Raw genomic sequence first — 20394 nt, 5'->3', positions numbered from 1 at the left:
CAGCTGGGTGGGGAGCAGCAGGGCAGGGACCCCCCCCCCCCCCCCGCCTACAAGAACACACCACAGACATGGGGCCTTTCCAAAAACACCTGGAAGGCACTGCTTTTTAGGACTATAATGAAAAGGTGACAGAAGGAAGGGTGGGGTTGCCAGTCTTCACGATGCCCAGAGAAGCTGGTCAGAGTATGAGCTGCCCTCCGCCAAACACCACAGGCCAGCCCCCAGCCTGGGCCTCCGAATGCTACAATCTGGCGAAGCCTCAAATTCAAGGCACAGAGGTCTGAGTCGATGTGGGAGCCCAGAGGGCACAGACAGCACATGGTGAATGACTGGGGCCCCTACAGGGTGGGGGTTGGGGGTTGCGTGGTGAGGAAAAGACAGGGTCCATCCAGGAAGACAATACTCCACCAGGACATAGAATCTTGAACCTACCGCTTCGTGTGTGCATCACAGAGCACATTATAAAGGGGGAAGAAGATTCTCCCCCTGCTCAGACACCCCTACAGTACCCACAGAGCTAGGAAATTGTGGGGTGGGGGAGGCACACTAGTATGCCTCTAGCTGCAGTCCCAGGGACAGGAGCTGTTCCCTGGGGATGTTCTTGGAGCCCAAGGGTCGAGTCTGTGAGGAATCCCGAGTCCGTGAGGAATCCCAACATGACCTCTGCCTCACGCATCCCCTGCCGCTTGCAGAAGGAGACAGAAGCCGTCAGTCAGACAGGCAAGGCCTCAAGTCCAGTAGACCAAGCTCTGGGGAATAATGCATCATCATATTATAGGGATTTTGAGGACATATCACAAATATAAATCCTAAAGTCAGGGTTTCTGGAAAAAAAAATTAAAAAAAAAAAAAAAAAAAAAAAGGCTCAGCCCCGGCTCATCGACCTGCGATGGGGGTCAAGGAGCTGAAGAAGGCACTCAAGGCTGGGAGGGCTCGGCTCCGGTCCTGTTGTGGACAAGTCTTTTCCAGTAAGAGGGCCGGGGTGTGGGGGGTACACGGTAACACCAGGCCTCGGTTACACCTGGCTGACGATCTCGCCATTCTCAGGCACAAAGACTGGCACGGGGGCCCCTTCGGGTGATCTCCGGGGCACATACACTGTGGCCACCTGCCAGGGTCAGGAAGAAAGGAGAGATCTGTGAGCAAACCAGGTAGAAATGTCCAGACAGCAAATGCAGGCACGCCATCCCCGTCCCTATGGACGCTGACTGGCAGCAACACGGGCCCAGCCTCTCAGCCCCTGCCCCACCCCAGGAGGTTCAATGTCCCCCGTTGATCACCCTTTATCTATTTTCCACTCCAGGGGGGTGACAGGCACCTTGACCTCCTACTCCCTGCCTTTCCTGGGCTCACTTCTTGTCATCCTCCCTGTTGGGCAGGTTGGGATGGGCTGGGCCTGGGCTGAGGGCAGGTTCAAGCTGGCAGGAAGGGAAAAGCAAAAGCACATCAGCTGGAGGGTGCGGCCCGGGACCGGGGCCAGGCTGCTGCCCGGCCAGGATGGCAGCTGCAGCCCAGAGAACTGGGGGTGGGTGGGGGAGGGACGTGCAGCTGGGCCTGCTAGGAATCGTGGGTCTCAAAGGAGCAGCCTGTTGGTAACTTCTGGAGCACACCCCCTGCAGAGCCCTCCGTACCAGAGAGAAAGAAGACAGGACTCCTGTGTTACCCCCACTTCCCAAATGAAGGTCAGGGCCACTGAATCCACAGTTGACACCCTTACGTCATGTCAGAGTGCTCTATCTTACCAGTCTGGCCCCTGGCCAATAAGAGAACCACTGACTAGTACTTACTATACACTACTCTGATCATTTTACACACAGTAACTCATGTGAAGGTCCTGGCCCTCTGAGATAGACGCCTGGCCAATCAATATTACCCCCCCCCCCCCCCCAAGCCTAACTTCAGAGTCTGTGCCCTTAACCTTCAGCTACCCTGCTTCTCAGCCCCCAGGTGTAGAGGGCTGTCAGAGGAAGGTGACACACAGGCAATCACAGGTCCTGGCTTCTGCGAACACGTTTTCAGACTCCCTTTGTCCTGAGCCTTCAGGTCAGGAAATTTGGGGGTTAATTCGGCTTGGACTTCCGATTATGAATAGAGGTTTATCTGCTTTGCGGACCATCTATGGAGCCATTAAGGAAAAACGTCTCTGCTCTCTTCCAGGATTACCTCCACCAGCGCAGGTGGGTATGCGTTCTGGAGCCAGAGGCAAAATTAGGAGAGGCCCCAGGGAGAGGCCCGGGGGCCTTGCAAAGCCAGGGGGAAACGTTTTAGTGGTCTGTCCTTCCTGGCTGGGGGTGGCGCTGCAGGCATGCCGCCGCTCTGCTCTGGACCCGCTAGAGCGGCCGCCCTTCCCCCAGCGGCAGGCCCCCTCGCCGGAAGCCCGGAGCCGTCGTACCTGTGTCCGAGGACCCGGGGCTCGCCCAAAGCCCTCTCTCCCGGGGGGCAGGCTCCGGACGCGGAAGGCCCCCTGGCGGTCCAGCGAGTGCGGGCGGCCGCTCCGGAGGCGCGCGCGCTCGTGCCACGACTTGAGCTCCTCGGAGACCGCCGCCTTGCTGAGCGCACGGCCCGCGGGGTTGTCCTTGAGCGAGGGGGTCCGCAGCACGCGGCCGCGGGGGGCCACCAGGCGCTGCCAGCGCAGGTCCTCCTCGTAGGCGGGCCCCGAGGCGGCGCGGCCCAGCTCCCACTCGGCGGGCGGCGGCAGGGCGCTCTCGGCCACCAGCACGTAGCGCCCGGGCGCCAAATGCCCGGGGGGCAGCAGCAGCTTCGGGTAGAGCGCGCCGGCCGGGCCCCAGGCCCCGCGGTGGCGAGGCGGCTGGGGCGGGGACAGCGGCCGCAGGAAGGAGATGTCGGGGCTGCTGCTGCCGGGCGACGTGGGGTGCGAGATGCTGGAGACGTCGGAGCCGCTGTCCTCTGAGCAGGAGTGGTAGGCGGGGTGGGGCAGCAGGGGCTTGGTCGGGGGGAAGCAGGAGTCGGGCACCGTCACAGTGTAGTAAGTGGGGCGGCGGCGGGGGAAGGCGCTGCGACCTCGGCCCTCGGGGCCCGCCCGGAAGGAGTCCGTCCTGGGGGAGGAAGGGGAGACGCACTGAGTCTGGGAGTCTGGGAGGCCCAGGCTCTTCCCGTGGGCCTTGGGGGGGCGGTGGGGTGGGGGCGGTGAAGATAAAATGGCAAGGCCGAGGCCTTCCTCGCAGGAAGTATGGCTCACAGGCCGGGGTCTTGGGTCAAACCTCCCCAAAATAAACATCCAGATCCCCCCCCTCCCCGCCTTCCTATGCCATGTTCCTGCTGCATTCACACTTGCGCTGTTTGTGTCAAGGATGCCCCAGCGATGTCTCCTCTTTTCTGCCACTTTAGGGACCCTGTGTCCAGCTGCATGACACCCACAGAAACGTGCAGGGAGACATGGCCGGGTGTCTAAGCTGGACCTGTAAAGCTGTGTGGGGCACAGACCATGGGAAGGAAGTAGATGGCCCGCCATCCACAAGCCAAGGAGAGAAGCCTTAGAAGAAACCAACCCTAGCCTGATCTTGGTCTTCCGGCCTCCAGAACTGTGAGGCAGTAAAATTCTCTTATTTAAGCCACCCATATGGCCAGGCTACCAAACTAATATAGAGTAGCCGCCTTCACCGTGTTCCTTCCTAAGGGCGGCAGCCCAGGACCTATAGGGGCTGAAATCCAGCCCTCACTGTTAATAGGCGCTACGGTGGGGCTGTGTCTGCCCACAGGGGGCGCCTCTCACCCCTCTGCACAAAGGCACCGTTTGTAAACTAGCCCAGGAAGTATGTAAAGTATAAAATTCATTGCTTGACTTGAGAGCAGTTGTCCCAAGCCTCACCCGGCCTAGCAATGCCTGACAAGCACATTTCAACCCACAGAAGAACCCAGCAATCGTGCCCAGGGCGTTCGTGTGCTGCCTGTCCTAGCTTTGTAAAACATTGGAAAATAACATCCGACTGATTGTCATTATTTGCGGATTCAGTCTTTGCAAAAATCTCCCCCAGCAAAAATGTATTTGTAACCTCCAATCGACACTCACAACACTTGCGGTCATGTGTGGACGTGCAGAGAATGGTGAAAATTTGGGGATGCCCACGAGGCACATTCTCCGCTGAGGCAGAACAAGGCAATGCGCTGAGCTCTTGTCGTGGCTTTTATACTACAAACGAGTATCCTCTCCACAGTCTAGTTAGTGCGATGTGTTTCGTATTTTTGTGCTCTTTCTTGGCGACTTTACTGTTTAAAACGGCTCCAAGTGCGGGAAGGCTCTAGATATGTCTTCTTGCAGAATATTAAGTATTACTTGAGCTTTATTTGGGCATGACCTAGAGTGCTATCGGCCAGGAATTCAAGGTTAAGAGGTCAATAATATATATTAAATAAGGTGTCTTTAAACAGAAGCACACATGAAACAAGGTCATGTACTGATCAGCTGACAACAATGTTGTGACCAGAAGCTCTCAGGAGCCTACCGCACTATCTGCCCTAGGAGCAATGGTTCAGTATTGCTCACCCAGTGTTTGCTGTGATGTCATGGGACGCAAAACTACCGCGAATAATGAGAATCGACTGCACATCAGTTGAGAAAGTGAATCGTCCACTGCCAGCCACCAATAATAAAACAATCTTAAACAATTGCAGAAGTGTCTACCAAGTTCCAAATTCTCTTGCCGTAAGAGAATCTGGCTAAGGGGACGAACCATGAATCGCATTGTGCAGTAAACGGCCTGCTTCACAAATGACGCGCTGCTTGTGCGTGGCATGGCCTCTACTGAGAGGTGCCCCAAGAAGGGATCCTAGGGAGAAGCCACAGCACGAGGCATGTGCCATCCACAGTCCCACCTACATCCTAGAAGCCACCAACACCCAAATGTAAGCTCTCAAGAGTGGGTCCCCCTCTCCCTGCACCTCTGGGGTGACCTCTTACCTCAGAGACTGCGACTGGCCCCTCCTGCCTTGGATCTCGGGGGTGGCTGGGGCACTGATGCGGCCCTGCCGCTGGCCAGGAAGGCTGTGAATGGGAACCACATGGTAGGAGGCAGGCTCCAGCAGCCAGAGGCTGGAGGTGCTGGGCCCATCCTGGGGTGTGGTGGCTGGGCTGCTGAAAAAGGATTAGAGACAGGTCAGTGGCAAGAATGCCTCCATTGTGGGGCTTGAGTTGTGCAGAGGAAGGGGGGCACAGTGGAAGGGGATCGCCAAAACTCATGCTTCCCACCATCACACAATTAAGGAGAGGAGCAGTCTCCCAGACCTTCCCCTGTTGCACCCCTCCTCCAGCCAAGCACAGCTCCCACCTACTCCCCGCCCTCCTTCCTCCCCGTCCTGACCTGGACTCGCTGTTGGGTTCAGAAGACTTTCTGGGCTTCTCGTAGGGGTGGTCCAGGCTAGTCTCTTTCCAGGGGCTGTTCTGGATTGGGGCCCGCTCCGGGCCCCCAGTCTCAGGCCCCGCGGGTTCCAAGCCCTCGAGGCTCTGGGGTGGGAGAGGCCGGGAAGGTGGAGCTGGGGACTCCGGGGGAGCTTTTGGCATCTGGGACTCCTCTGCAGGGGTAGAAGAACCTGGTGAAGTCAGTGGCTGACAAATAGGCCCAAATTGGCCTGTGCCTTGCTCTCCCTCCCAAGGCTGCTTGGCTGACTACTCCAGGCTGTGGCTCCAGGCCCAGATGCTCGAAGATGTTTTCTTCTCCTTTGGGACTGCCTCTCTCACAGCTGTTTTACACCTGCCTGCCTCCTTCAAGAAGCCTCCCCGGGTTGACTCTGCTTAACTCACATTATTCCACCTTCTAACCTTTGCTCCCACTACCCTGTCTGCAGCTAACTTTCCGCGTACCAATTTTTCTTGTTCATGCTGTGCCCATGTGTGCTATTCCCTTATTGACCTGGGCACTCCCCTAGGCAGGGCTGTGCTACCCTCTTGGTCCACCTTGACCCCCAACATCCTTAGGGTTTATAAACAGGGTTTTTAATCTATTGACTGTTGTTTCCATCCCCAGTGCTACCCTCTGTTCAAAAGGGACAATGATTATGGCCAGATGGCTTTTAGGGTCTGACAGGTGCATATTGAATTAATGTCCCAGGGCAAAGGCAGGGACACCCCCCGCACTCTACAGGCTCTGCTAGAATTCACTTTTTACTTCCCTGTCAAACTGATTGAACTTCTAGAATGGGAAAAAGTCGGCACATTCCCACCCTCAAATGAACATGCGCAGGGGGACACAGAAATGATCTTCAAGCAAGAGCACAGACCCTGAGCCTAGCCTGGCACCCCGCCTTCACTAGGTCACTAAATTTCCACTTCCCACTTGAAGGCCTCACTAGTGAACTCTGCCAAAGTCCCCCCCCCACCCCCATCCCCGTCTTCCAGTAGGAGCCCAGCCCTAACAACAATCCCTAAACTACCCCTCTCACCTTCCTCCAGGAGCAGCCCATCTGATAGAGAGCTGTCATCTGAGGCACTGAGCTCTGGGAAAATCAAACAGGAGAGAAGGAGGTGAGGAAATCAACCCATAGATCTGGATTAACAGGCAGTATGGACCCCACCCCTTCCTGATAACATCCCTTATCAGGAAATACCAACTGTGTACTAAATACTATATTGGATATGAATATATTACTTGGAAGTAGAAAAGAATCAGAAGTTAGGAGCAAGAAGACAGTAAACCTGATTTTAATCCTGGCTCTGCCATTAGCTATGCAACCTTGAATAAGCAATTTCAATGCTCTGGGCCTCAGTTTCCCCATCTGTCAAAAAAGCCAGAGCTTCCTCTGGGTTTCCTGACAGTGGGAGGGAAAGGCAAAGGATCATTTTGGAAGGCCCTCAGGATGAAAATTATTTCCCTAACTCTTCCAGTGTTCTGAGATCATAAATACAACTCAAGGACCCCAAATCTGAGAAATCCTGCATTACCAGCACCAAGAGCAGTGCAAAGTGGGAATCTGAGCTATGGGGTTGGCCTGGCCGGATACGGAAGGCCCTTCAGTTGGTGATATGGCAGGTCACCTGAAGGAAATGGGAGTGTGACATTTCTGCATGGTATGGCAGCAGCTTGACCCAAGAAATCTGAGGGAACGTCTATTTGCCATCGCCCTTGGACAAACTGAAACTTAAGACCTTGCGAATACTCCTAAAATGACCTGGATGGAATTCACAAGGTATTTTCAACTATGATAACAATAATGAGGGGACATTAACAATAGCTAAAATTTCTGTGGGTGCCTGGGTGGCTCAGTGCATTAAAGCCTCTGCCTTCGGCTCAGATCATGATCCCAGGGTCCTGGGATCGAGCCCCACATCGGGCTCCCTGCTCAGTAGGGAGCCTGCTTCCCTTCCTCTCTCTCTGCCTTTCTCTCTGCCTACTTGTGATCTCTGTTGGTCAAATAAATAAATAAAAATCTTCCAAAAAAATAAAAATAAAAACAATAGCTAAAATTTCTGTTGTGCCAATACTTTCCTAAGTACTTCATATATATTAACTCATGTGATCATCAAAACCACCACGTAGGGTAAATACTATTATCATCATGTAACAGCTAAAAAAAGAAAACAAGGCTTGGAGAAATTGAGGAACGTGGCTTAGGTGAATCCACCAAAAGGTGACGGAGTCAGAATTCATACCCAGACAGTCTGACCAGACTCTGGCTCGTCACCATGACCATTTATTGGCTCTCCTGTTAGCTGGCATCTAATGCATAAGTCATTCTCCAGAAAGTTCTAAGTAAACAATTCCAGCTATCTTGAAATCTTTTATAACAGGGATTGGCAAGCTGGGGGTCCTTGAGCCAAATCCAGTTAAATAAAGTTTTATTGAAACACAGCTACAGCTTTGCTTATGTAATGTCTGGCTGCTTTTGAGCCACAGTGGCAGAGTTGAGTGGTTGTGACAGAGACTATAAAGCCCATGAAGCCCATAAAATATTTACTCTCTGAGCCTCTACAGAAGTTTGTCAACCTTTGCTCCACAATTTAAATGAAATAAAAACTCTACCGAGAGTCGTTCTTAAACCCTGTAGGGCATACTGCCCAAGGAGCTGGGCCGACTCCCAAGCAGCCAGCTATCCCAAGGTGCGCTTGGCTCATACTGGCCTTTGCTTTGGGGTTCAAATGAGGAGACACCCTTTCATTGAATTCTGGTTCTCTGCCTCTGATCTTTTCCAAAACCCTGGAGAATAAAGAGTTTTATTTTTCACGGATGCTAAGCTGAAGAAATTGGGGGACTGTTACTATCATGTCCCCCCGCTGCCCCTGCAGTTAGTCGTATGTTTTGGTTTGACTATATGGCCTGGGAAGAAAGACATCATGTCTCATCATCCCTAATCTTCATAAAAACAAGCAGATCATTGGCCAGATTCACTGGCCAAAAAAAAAGTGCACTGCCAAAAAAGTGCACTGGCCAAAAAAAAGTGCACAAGGGTCATCTGGGGACCCATTGCCTTTGTAGAGGTAAGGTACAGGTGGGTCACATCTATCTGCAAACACAAGCCATTGCTGAAGGCTGCTCCCTGTCTTGGCCACACTGCCCCAACCCAGCCCTGGATCAACCTCGCCCTGCCCTTGGTCCAGCAGTGGCCGCGGGACTCCCCAGGTGGGGTGGTAACTATGGAGATCATACCCACAACGTGAGCCTTCTCAAAGGTTGCACTGTTCCACAGGCTGCCCCTAGCTGCATGGGGCTGTGTTAATTAAAATGAAATAAAATAAAAAATTCAGGTCCTCAGTCACATCGGGCACATTTCAAATGCTCAGGAGCTCCTTGAGCGGCTACCATATTGGACAGCACAGGTATAGAACATTCCCACCATTATGGAAATTCTAGGAGGCAGCTTGGCTGAAGGCAGGTGTTGTCAGTCAACAAACACATTCAGAGCACCTGCTACAACTGGAGGTTGGGTCCTGGGGAATTTCTCCTCCAGTTCACCATGGTAAATTAGCTTAACACCTGACTGCTCCCGCCACCTGCAGGGTACTAGCTAATTACTCCCACCTGGCATAATTAGTAATTATCCTAAACTGAATGAGCCTTGAGCAGAAACCAAGGGAGCAGGTGGGCTTTTTCTCTGCCCCCCCTTTTTTTTTTGGTTGCTGTTGTTTGTTTGCTTTTTCTTTTTAATTTCAAACACCTTTCAGCTACTAACTAATTATTAATCCCTTTCTACTTTCTCCTTCCAGGGAAAGCAGGGCTGGGCAGGGGAGCCATAGAGCAGGAATTACTTGCTCAAGCCACTGGGCTCCCAAGGAACGACATTAGAGCCCAGGACCTCATGCCCACGGTCAAGGCAGGGTTTGAAGGTAGAGAATGCAGGGTCTTTCTCTGGTCTGGAGGCTGAAAGGCAGCCACTTCACCCTGTTTCCTCTCTACAGCTCCGTCTTCACCTGAGCTGAGGGCCTGCAGAAGGCTTCAGAACGTCCTGCCTCCCACGGTGGGTTAACCAAAGCCCCAGGCAAGTCCTGACCCCCTCCCCGCCCCCCACAAGGAGCGTCATGGGTAGCAATGGCAGCAGCACAGGGACAGCACCCCCACCCTCTGCCACCCCACCACCTGCAGGCTTGTGAGCAGAGGGGGCTGTGGGATAGTACCAGCTGGAGGGGGACACAGGCGGGGCTGAGACAAACCGCGACAGGGACATGGAGTAAGTGAGTCCTCAGGGACCTTCCTGCCTGAGTCCATAGCTTCCTTTCAGGGGGGCAGAGGGTGGGCGGTACTGTCAAGTGTGTGGACCCTGTCGGAGTAGAGGGAGGATGGAGAACTTCTTTTCCATCTGTGCCTTGGAGACATGGAGTGCTACCTTACAGCCAGGCCAGGCCAGAACCAGGTGACCCAGAAGAGTCTGGCCATCTGAGCCTGTGTCAGGTGTACCGGTCTCCTGTGTTTCCTGGGCCAGCTGTCCCACAGAGGCCCCTCTTGCCTCCTCTGCTTCTACTGGAGGTGACCTGGGAGGTGTTGGGTCCCATCCTTTCTCCCTACATTAGAGGGAGATGTGTGGCAATGGAGACCTCCGCGACCTGGGCTGAGAGCATCCCCTAGTCCAAGGCATGGGCCACCAGGCATGGGGGACTCTAAATACAAGTGTCCCCAACCAGGGGAGGAGAACAGCCTCAGCAAAAAGCCAACCCAAGGTGCAGGGTAGGAGCCTGATGGTGGGAGAAGTAAACAATTCCCCGTGCCCAGACCGAGGCGTTGGCATCCAGTTCTGCCCCGGGCCACTGCTCCCCACCCCACCCTGGTTCTCTCCCCTGGAGCTGGGGAGCTCTGGGCTACCCACGAGAGGCACGGGGTCAGGGCAAGCAGGACGCCCTGAGAACCAGCAGGGAGGGCTGCAGTTCAGCCTGACAAGCTGGATTCGGTCCGGGGAGAGCGACAGCCACACCGAAGGGCTCAGAACCACTTGCCGGCAGGTAACCGGAGTTAGACGCACGGGGCTCCAGTAATGGCAGGCCTGTGCAGGGACACCTTCCGAGGTATCCCCACAGCCCCAAGTCTCCAGGCCATGGGGCTCAGGACTAGACCAGAGGCCCCGTGAGAGCGGAGAACAGAAGTGGAGGCCTCCCTGTGACTAGGGTGGTTCTAGATACTTAAGCAACGGTCGGGTGTGGCATTTGTGGGGCTGGATTTCCACCTACACATCCCACGAGCAGCTCTGGCCCCTGAAACAATTCAGGGAGCAGCTGTGAGTAGCAATAGTAGGCCCCTGAGCGACCTGACACAGGCCAGGGGACAGTTCCTCAGGTCAGAGCCCGAGCTCACGGAAGCCTCCCATTTCCCAAACATATACGCCAGCCCCGGGGCCTGGAGGGCAGGAGGGCAGCCCTGCCCACTGCTGCTGAGCAGACCCTAGGACTAAGCTCGAAGTCAGCCTGAGGAGCACCTTTCTGCCCAGGAGGCCTTCTTAAGGGCAGAGGACGTTGAGAAGGATGAGGAAGGAGTGGACTGCTTTCTAAGGAGATGGGGGAGAGGATCTCATAGGATGGAGAAGCCCTTTGCCACGGCCTGTCGGGGCTGCAGCAGGTCAGGGTGGGGTAGTGGGGGACCGAGGAAGCGGGTTTCGAGCTAAAACCAAGCTGGAACATTGACACGGTGCTGGGCACAAAGGCAAATGCAATGGCCCGAGTCCTGGCCCCTGCCATCGCAGGCAGCTCGCACGTGGCCCGGGGCTCTGGGGGCGGCTGGCTCACCTCGGCCCAGGGGCAGGGCAGCGGTGGAAGGGGGCCCGCTGGCGCGCCGCTGCTCGCCCAGGCAGCGCTCCAGCTCCTTGAGCTTCTTCTCCTCCTGCAGCATGGCGTGCTTGCGCTGCCGCCGGGCCTGCCTGCTGAGGTTCTCCTCCCGGCACAGGCGCCGGGCCGCCTCAGCGATCTGCAGCTGCAGGGCCAGCTCCCGCTCCAGGCTGCTCAGGGGGTCCTGGGGAGGGGGGAGAGGCAGGGGCCTCACTCGGGGACCCAGAGAACGGCCCTGACCCCGGGGCCCTGAATCCTGACCCTAAGCCCAGGAAGCAGGGATGCAGATAGCTGCGGAGGAGGCCACGGGGCAGAGGGTGGGGTAGTGGGAGGTGGCCGAGAGCAGACCTGTCGCCCTGAGAAGTGGGCAGGGGGACCCACCCACTAGCCTGCCCCCGGTGCTCCCTGAGCCAGGCAGCGTGGGAACCAAAGTGGGACACTTTCTCTCCTGACCCCAAGGGCTGGTCAGGCAGGCCCAGAGAAACTTGCTGCCTTTCACACCACAGGGAAGGGATCTTAGGGCCCGAGCCACCCCCGCCGCCTGCCTGCCTGCCTGCCGTGTGGAGGAGGACAGCCCTAGGGGCCAGAATAACCTGTTTAAACAGGCCATTGCCTCTCTGGGCTGGTGGTTGAGCGTTTAACTGAACTTCTGCCTACTGGCGACCAAACCCAGCATCTTCTCGAGGTCCCAGCTCTTCCAGCTCCTGTGGTGGCACCCCTTCCCACAGCCACCCGGGCTACAGGTTAGTGGGTGCCCCTCATCAGCACAGAGCCAAGCTCCCTGACGGGGTGTGCTGGGGTGAAACGGAGATGGCCAGGTCCTGGCTGAGCGCACTGTGTCTTAGGAGCTAACCCCTCCACATGGCGTGGCCTTGGCTCAGTGAGCAACACTTGTGGGGGCAAGATGGCTCGCTCGGGCTCCTCACCTCTCTGTGCAAGGCCCGCTCGTCCAGTTTGTAAGCTGCTCCGATCCTGCGGCGGACCTTAGGGGCCTTCTCCCCTGGTTTGAGGGGATACTCTGCTGGCAAGATACCCGTCAGCTCCTGCGGGAAAACAAAGTCATCCAGGCCCCTCTCCATGTACGCAGCCCTTGGCCAACCGGGAATCGCAAATCCCACGAGCTCTGCATGGCCTGTGCCTGCCCTTCCCCGGAGGCCCCTGCCCATGCCTCACCTTACCCCATAACCCGGAGTACCCCGTAACCCTCACTGGCCTCTTCAGGGCACCCCCTACCTTCCATCCTCTTTTCCTTCAAACTTCAGGTCCCCCCTCCTTCAGAGATCGACTCTGGCCCTGGTTACAGTCACGCGCACGCCTCTGTCCACTCCCGCTCCAGCCCTTCTGTCCTTCCCTCCCTGTGCCGGGGGTCCCACCTGGGCTAATTCCTTCTCCACCCAAGCCGTCCGGTGCCCACGCCAAGTGCTGCACACGGGACTCCAGGCCCCACCCCCCCTTCTGATTTCCAGAATTCCCTCCCAAGCAGGGTTCCCTTTCCGCAGCCCCAGCATCCCAAACTGTGGCTCAGATTAACCCCAGGTTTGCTGGGGGCCCAGGGGGCTGGCCGGGGCTCTCACCGCCTCCCTGAGGCAGAGTCTCTTCAGCTCCTCCAGCCGTGCCTCCAGCCGTGCCTCCAGGGCCCTCTGCTGCTTGCGTACCGCGTGCGTCAGCTCCTTCATGGGGGAGACAGGGCTGTCGGGGCCTAGGGGGTGGCAGGGCACAGCTCAGCAAGGTGGGGGAGACCCTCTCAGACACTTGTTAACTATCCCCGGGGTGGTGGGGAGGATGTGTTCCCATGTACAAAGACACACACACACACACACACACACACACACACACACTCATGTACACACACAGCCTCATCCCTGCCCACAGATGACAGGTCAGCTGCTGCAGCCGGTGTCATAACCACAAACACATCTCCTGGCCATCCCAGGTGGCAACAGGACAGCTCACGGGAAAGGGCTGGCCCCCAACCCCAAGGCAATCTGCAGTGATAGGCGGGCTACAGGCCTGAGCTCTGTTCTTCCCCTTCCCACCCTCCACCCCTACAATTTACTTCTGCCTCTACTACTTCTTCCTTCTCTTTCCCCCTCTCTCTTTCTCCCTCTCTCTCACATATGTGCTTCTTTCTTCTCTTCTGTCAGGACGACAGACTCAGGCCGACCAGAGAGACAGGACCTTTCCAGTAGCCAGATAAGATTTTTCAGCTTCTTAGTAATCACTAGGGCCAGAGCTGCAGAGACCTGTTCCAGATAGGATCAGACCTCCAGGCCAGACCATCCGGGAAAACTGCAGCCCCTCGGGTATCTAGCCCCCAGCTGAGGCCTCTCCCACCCCTCCCACCTTCTCCCACTCATCTTCCAGCCACTCACCCTAGCCAGCCCTGGGGCTTGGGGCCTCGGAGAGTCAGGCTGGGGGCCCACAGGGCGGGATTCCCCCAAACCACTCACCAGATTGCAGGATGATGCCACTGTCGGTGTCGCTGATCTCATCCTTACTCTCCATGATGGATGTTGGGGAGGAGGGGGCACAGAGTAGGGAGGGGTGATGCCGTTCCCAACCTGAGCCAGGATGTGGCGACAGCCTGCAGGTTCCCCAGCTTCGAAGAGATAAATAAATAAACTAAAACCAGCTGTAGGTAAAACCCCTTGGTTCTACACAGACCTTAAGTAAGGTCTTTTGATATTTGAGGGCAGGGGGAGAGGATGCGAGGACCGGGTTTCTGGGACAGTCCGGGGTCGGGAGGTCGTCGGCGCTGGGCGCTGGGGCTGCTGCAGAGAAAGCTCGGCGGGCCTCACCAGCAAACCCGTTCTCAGGGGGGCCCTCTGAACCCACCCTAGCCTCCTGCTGCCTCCTTCTGAGTGGCCACAGGGACCACTGCGACTGGGGAGAAGGATAAGGAAAAGAGCAAGAAAGAGGAGGAAAGGAAAGGGGTAATAAAAATGGGTGGGAACACGAAGCAAGGGGGAAAGGAAAGCAGAAGGGGGAAGAAGTCTTCTTGGGGCACAGCGGTCCCCATGCGGCTGACTATCCTCAGCCTGAGAACCCAGGAGGCATGAGGCCTGTCCCGCTGCCCAGTGGGTGACAGACAGTACTGGGTACTCGGCCAAGCCGTCAAAGCCCGTGCTGCCCTCAAAGCCCGTGCTGCCCAGCCCTCTGGACCAGGGTCTTCATCCAAAGGCAGGTGCCAGAGAGCTGCCCGGAAGCAAACCACTATGTGTAGGAGACCCCTCAAGGAGGAGTCGGCCAAGATCCCCTATACCCCACAGCCAGGGAGACCCAGTTCGTATGTGTGTGTGTGTGCGCGCGCGCGTGTGTGTGTGTGTCAGGGTCACGGGTGGGGTGGGATTTGTGACTAAAGTGGAAGCTGCTGGAGGACAAGGAGGAGCCAAGATCACCCACTCCTCTGCCTCCCTGGGCTTGAGCACACTCGGTGGCACAGGTACACTCTCCGAATGTGTCGGCCCAGCTGGGCTCCCGTCGCCAAAACAACACCTGCTGTTCGCCCCCTCTCTCCTCCCTGAGTTCACACCCCTGCTCAGGGTCCCCGCCGGCCAGGGTTCTGGCAGCTGTTGGCTGGAGCAGGGAAGGGGAGAGGCAGGCGGAGCCCAGGCAGGCGGGCTGGAAGGACAGCCCAGCCACCTCCTCACTGAGTCAGCCCATTGAGCAACAGTCCAAAAGTCCTTCTGAGTTTCTGTCTGGAGCTTATCCTGCCGGCCTACGGCACAGGGCCATGGGGTGGAGGAGGTGGGCTCCGCCCTCCACCATCAGCCCAGGGCCGAGGAAGGCAGGCCTTGGGAAAACTGAGCGCAAAGCAAGGCGAGAGGGAGAGGGCTGCGGGCAGCCCTGTCCCCAGGAGGACCTCTGCCTCTCGAGACTGGAAGAGCAGGAAGGATGATGGGGCTCTTTTATCGACCTCCATCAACCACTCAGCCCATCAAAGGACGGTTGAGCAACAGCAATAAAAACACAGCCCCGAAAACAGTAGGTACCTGCACTTTGGAATTCCAATTCTCCAGGAAAGTCTAGAGAACGGATGGTAGGATTAAAAAAAGAAAGACGTTTATGTGGAGCCTTTGCAAACATGCCAAAGAGAGAGAATGGCCCATGTTCTGGAAACCCAGAACAGGACATGCAGTGGGAGAGCCACCCGCGCTGACCCAGCCCCCACCCACCACAGGCAGCCTCTACCCGTCCCCAGCAGCCAGGGGCAGGGCCCGGCCAGAGCTAGAAAGCAAGGCCCTCACAGCTGGGACGGAGAGGGCATTTTGCTTTGGACAAGGAAGGAGGTGATGTGGGAGTGAAGCCATTAATTAGTCACACTTGCTAATTAATTATTAACCACGAAGGCGTTGCCTTGGGAAGTTGTGATACCTCCGCCTGGCTTCCCTCCTTTACTGTTGCCGTGTGTAGTAGGGTCACCGGGGCAGAGGGGTGGATGTGAGAGGAGACCCCCACCTCCTGACATACCCCACTCCTCCAGTGTTCACTGCCAGGGTCAAGAGGCTGGCCCTGGCATTCACAGTGGCCCCAGTCGGACGCTGGGCGCACTTGGGGCTAACGCGCGGCTCCAAGTAGAGCAAAGAGCACAGGACCTGAAGTTGGGAGATTCAAGTTCAGCCACGGCCCATGCTGTCCTGAGAGAGTCGCCTGGCCTGGATGGACCTGCTTTCCTCATAGGCACAAAGATTATATAGTGTGTAGGAGAGGCCCTCTCAGCCTCCCTCTCTGAATCTCGGACAACGTCGCCCTCCTCGCTGTATGGACCCTGCCGGGGTCCCACCTCCACCAGCAGGACAGAAGTCTCTGGAGCCTGATGTTTCAGGCATTGCTTTCCCATAAATGCAGTTCAGGGCACACGCCAAACCCCTTCCCAAGGCAGGAATCCCTCCCTGCCCTCCAGACCCTCAGCCCCCCCGACAGCAAACCCCAGTCCTGGGTCCTAGGAAACAGGCCACCTGACCAAACAAGGTCCCCAGAAAAAGGCGAAGGAAAGAAGAGGCAAAGACGGAGGAAGGGAAACACCAGCGTCCTTCAGGCTGAGCCACTGAGGACCCTCCCCCATCACAGATGTGCCCCCAAAGCCAGCTCCTGGGCCTCTCCCTTTCTCCCCTAGAGACTGAGGTCTGGGAACTACAGCAGAACAAGGGGCTCCTCATCTGGGCCCACCAGCACCCCCCATCATCCTGTGCCCAAGACACAAGGAGGAAGGGGGTGTTGGTGCTGGCCACCGCAGGGGCTCCCCGCCACTCCCCCTCCCCTGGGGCCAGTCTGCCCCTCAGCCCCGAAGACCTGCTCTACCCCGCCCCGCCCTCACCTGCTTTTGGGGTCTAGTCCAGGATTCCGGAAACACCCCTTGTTCTCAGGTCAGGGGGCTGAGGGGTGTCACATGCCGTCTCAGGGTGTCCCAGGACACAGGCAGACCTCCCTGTCCTCTTTCTCTGACCTGGCTCCCGCACTCGGCTCGCTGCCGGTGGCCGCCCCTCCCTCTGGTCCCGCCTGCTGGCCCGCCTGCCTTTCCTCCTAGGCTGCCTGCCGGCCAGGGGAACCAGGTTACTTGTTGTGACTTGAGTCAGAGGGGAGGAGCAGGTGAGCAAGTCCTTCCCTGAACTAATCCTGCCGTGGCTCTTGCCAGCGGGCAGCTCCTGGGCCTCTGCACTTCCGGGGGCGGGGAGGGGGCGGGGAGTGGGGAGAAAGGGGCTCCCCAAAGAGGAACCCCAGAAGAAGGCAAGAGGGGTTACGTCTTCATGGCCTCAAGGGACTCTAATGCAACACGGTGAGCTGTTAATTGCACAACTGCCCTCCTGACCCTCAGTTTCCCTTTCCAGAAATCAAGGTCTGCAAGACCCCCAGAAGGAGGGTGAAGGTCCACAGTCCATGGGGATACCAGCAAGAAACTGACAAAGTGACAAGAAGAGCTCATTGCTCTTTCCGTACACTGGAAAGGAAACCAAGGCCCGAGTTTCATCTCTCCCAAATCAGGTTTTAAAAAGCTTCAGGCAGGGGAGTAACTATGGAACTCCATATGGGAAGGTGCTAGGATCCTAAAGACAGCAAGGGTGTTCTCTCCTTCCATCCTAGACATTGCCCCCCAGGATCATCAAGGCCTATTTGTTACTTACAGCCATCCCTCAGCAGGGTCCACGAACACTAAGCTGAACCCCAGCCCTGTCCCCTGCTCCACAGGAGACATGCTGGAACCCCAGCATCTAATCAAGGGACCAGTTCCTTGATTCCTAACCAAAATGCAACCTGTTCTAATCAAGGGACCAGTTCCTTGATTCCTAACCAAAATGCAACCTGTTCTCTACAGAAAATACACCTCCAGGTCTCCCACCCCACTGAGCCTCAAGCAAACCAAAAACTGTTCACAACTTAGCCCATTTCACTGAGAGAAGCAAGGGCTAAGGCCGCCTGTTGCTACACCATGGACCACACAGAGACATACTGTAGGTTAAGGACTGCACCCCTCGACATGTCATCCCACTGCCTCCCTTTCTCCCACTCTCTGATACTCCCACGGTGCCCCTCAACCCTGGGGTATAGGCAGGCACCTCTACCTCTCTCTGGATTACTTCCCTCCTCCATCCCCACCTCCAAACCCCATCCCCCTCCCCATTCCTCAGGGCCAGGATGATGGAAGTCTGCTCCACCAAGCAGCTTCTGGGGGCCTGAGCTCTGTTGCTGATGTCCCCAGAGTCCCTACACACATACCCTGCTCCCCCTCACGTTCCTATACACACCTTCTTTCCAAACAATGCTAGCCCCAGAGTCCTCCGGGCTGACCACCTCCCTCTCTCCAGGTTGAGGCTGAGGGGCCCCAAGGCGGGGGTGGGGGGAGTGGGGGGGGCCCTCCTGTGAAGTGGAGCCAGCTTTCAGTCTGGTCTCCCAAAGAACCCACAGCCCTTCCCTCCCCCTAGTCCTCCCCATCCCCCAATAGACTTGTCACATTCTTTCAATGACAGAGAGAGATTGACTCATTGTAACTGGTCCCCTTCCTCCACCTTGCCCATCCCCCAGCTCCAGGTGGGGGGGTGATAGAAGTTTCTAGAACTAGCTGATAGCATGTATTTTAACTCACAAAATGAAATTAAGACAATCGCTAAGAGAACCAACTATATGGAAATACAGTTCTAAAAACAGAAAAACATGGTAATATATATGCCTCTTTATTAACATTAAACAGGATCCAGCAGTGGATAATTTCACAGAGGAGATGAACAGTGAACAATACTTCAAGACAGTTAAACAACTGTAATGGGTGTAAAACTATCTGTGAATTCTATCAATGGCGAAGTCACAAGTACTGCCTGTGGTTTCTTGCCGTTGTAACTGAAGGCAATGCTAAATTTTGTTAAAGGTTGGTGTGAAATAAAAAAATTTTTTTCCCCATCTAAGTTCATAAACCCTCTGAATTCTATCCACAGATGCTTTGGTGCCCAGGACCCAGCTAAGAACACCACCATCTGGGACCCTCCCATCTCTGAGCTCAGAGGAGAGAAACACAGATAATCCACTCACTGCACTGATCCCCTGGAACTCTCGAAAACCCCCTTGTTCCCTCAAATTCACATGCAGCATTTCCTGCCCAGCAAAACGTGAGGTTTGGGATGGGACTAGAAAACCAACTCTCCCAAGAACACCAGATTCAACGGGTCGGCCATGCCTGTGAACTCAAAACACCAAAAGGGAGGTGGGCACCCCAGAAACTGGGAATTTTGGGGTTCACTGCCTCCCTCCCAGTCAGCCTAGGGGATTGGGGGACTGACTAATCAATGCCCTGCCCCAAACCCCAGGGCATCCACACCAGGACCACCACTTGGCGGTGGAGGAAGTGGTTTCCCTGAGCAGAGTTAAAGGACTTGGAATCTGATTGTTGAAAGGAGAAACACTGAATCTCTTTCGGGTTTTCAGTTCCCAACCACAAGTCCCAAATCAGGAAACTTCCACACTCTGTAGCCATCCTCTCCAACATTGTTTTGAAGTCCCTTCTTTAAATTGCTTCTAATACATGAGATTGGAAGTTGTTCAAAGCAAGGGCCTCCTCCTACCACCCTCACATTGCCACCAGCACCCAGCCGAGCGCGGCCTCGGGTGCTCGGAAAATCCCACTTAATGAATTAACAAAGCAATGGTCAGCTGCCGGAGTCAACAGAGCAGAAAAAGGCCAAGGAGCCCGGGACCCTCTAGGCGAAGGCGGGTGGGAGAGGGCTCCTGAATCGTTTTCTTACTGCACTCTTCTCTCTTCCCACTGGGAAAGGTGTTCTCCAGCAGGCGATGGTGGAGTGGGCTAGGACAGGAGAACTCCATTCTAGCCTGGAATGTGCCCTGAAATCAGACCTCTAGGCTTTCCTTAAAAAGCCCCTTTGTCCGTCCACCCTGCTCCCCTCCCCCACCGCGCCCTCCGCATCCAGGCGGCCCCAGACTTTGCTCCTTTTGTTAGGCTGTTTTCTGGCTTCCCGGAACCTGGCCAGGGGATCCACAGGCATGGGGAAGGTCGAAGAAGGGTTGAGGAGTCGGAAATGTGCACTTTGGGTAGGACCTTGAAATTCCCACCCCTTTTGTAAATTACTCCATTCCTTTTAGGGCCAGCTTCGTTAAGGCCGAAGACCATGGGTTTAGGAGCTTGAACTCCCCCCACCCCTCAGTTCACCCGCGCTGCTTCCCCCTAAGTTTTCCCCCTTACCTGTCCCATGGAGCTCTGGCGCCGCCCGCCTGTCCCCGCGCCCCCCGATCCTGCCTCGCAGCTTCAGGACCTGCTTGTCCAGGCCATCTCCTCTCTCCCCGAGTCTCCCCCCGGCCTTCCCTCCCGGGAGGTATTTCATTTAACTTCGGCATTTGCAGCATCCCAAATGTTAAAGATCCCAAGACATCTGTCCCCTGGGGCATACCAAGGCCCATTGGAAAGAGGGGAAAGACTCAAGAAGGGATTCGAGATTCCGAGGCAAGAGTCGGGGCGGGGCCCCCTGTCGGGGTGGCAAGATGCCAGCAGTAATGGGTTTTCTTGGGAGACCCCCGTTCGAGGAGGCGAGGCTGCCCCCTTCTCCCGCTTTGGGACGCGGGCGTGGCGGGACACCCCCCGCGCTGCCAGTTTCCGCCGCCCGGGCGGGAGGAGGCTCGGCTCTCCGGCCGAGGGCCGCCTTTCATCCGCGCGCTCCGGCCTGACCGGGGGCCGTTTCCATTCCCCGAGACCCCGG

The 20394-nt window shown here is 56.3% G+C and overlaps 1 protein-coding gene across 1 annotated transcript; it reads right to left on the bottom strand.

The window, feature by feature from the left end:
- Positions 1 to 1015: 1015 nt before the first annotated feature.
- On the bottom strand, positions 1016 to 20098 carry LOC111151171 (chromosome unknown C1orf106 homolog). The gene is made up of 10 exons (XM_022508969.1): positions 19884 to 20098; positions 13648 to 13796; positions 12772 to 12896; positions 12124 to 12240; positions 11159 to 11381; positions 6397 to 6450; positions 5319 to 5529; positions 4919 to 5092; positions 2393 to 3056; positions 1016 to 1108 (listed from the first exon to the last, which is right to left on the bottom strand). Exons 1-10 carry the CDS (start codon positions 20096 to 20098, stop codon positions 1016 to 1018), a joined length of 2025 nt encoding a protein of 674 aa, XP_022364677.1.
- Positions 20099 to 20394: the final 296 nt, after the last annotated feature.

The sequence above is a fragment of the Enhydra lutris genome, unplaced genomic scaffold (assembly GCF_002288905.1).
Source record: "Enhydra lutris kenyoni isolate GAN:26980312 unplaced genomic scaffold, ASM228890v2 scaffoldscaffold25, whole genome shotgun sequence".
NCBI classification, from domain to species: Eukaryota; Metazoa; Chordata; class Mammalia; order Carnivora; family Mustelidae; genus Enhydra; species Enhydra lutris.
Note: the sequence above shows the minus strand (reverse complement) of the source record. Positions and strands in the feature narration are given on the sequence as shown.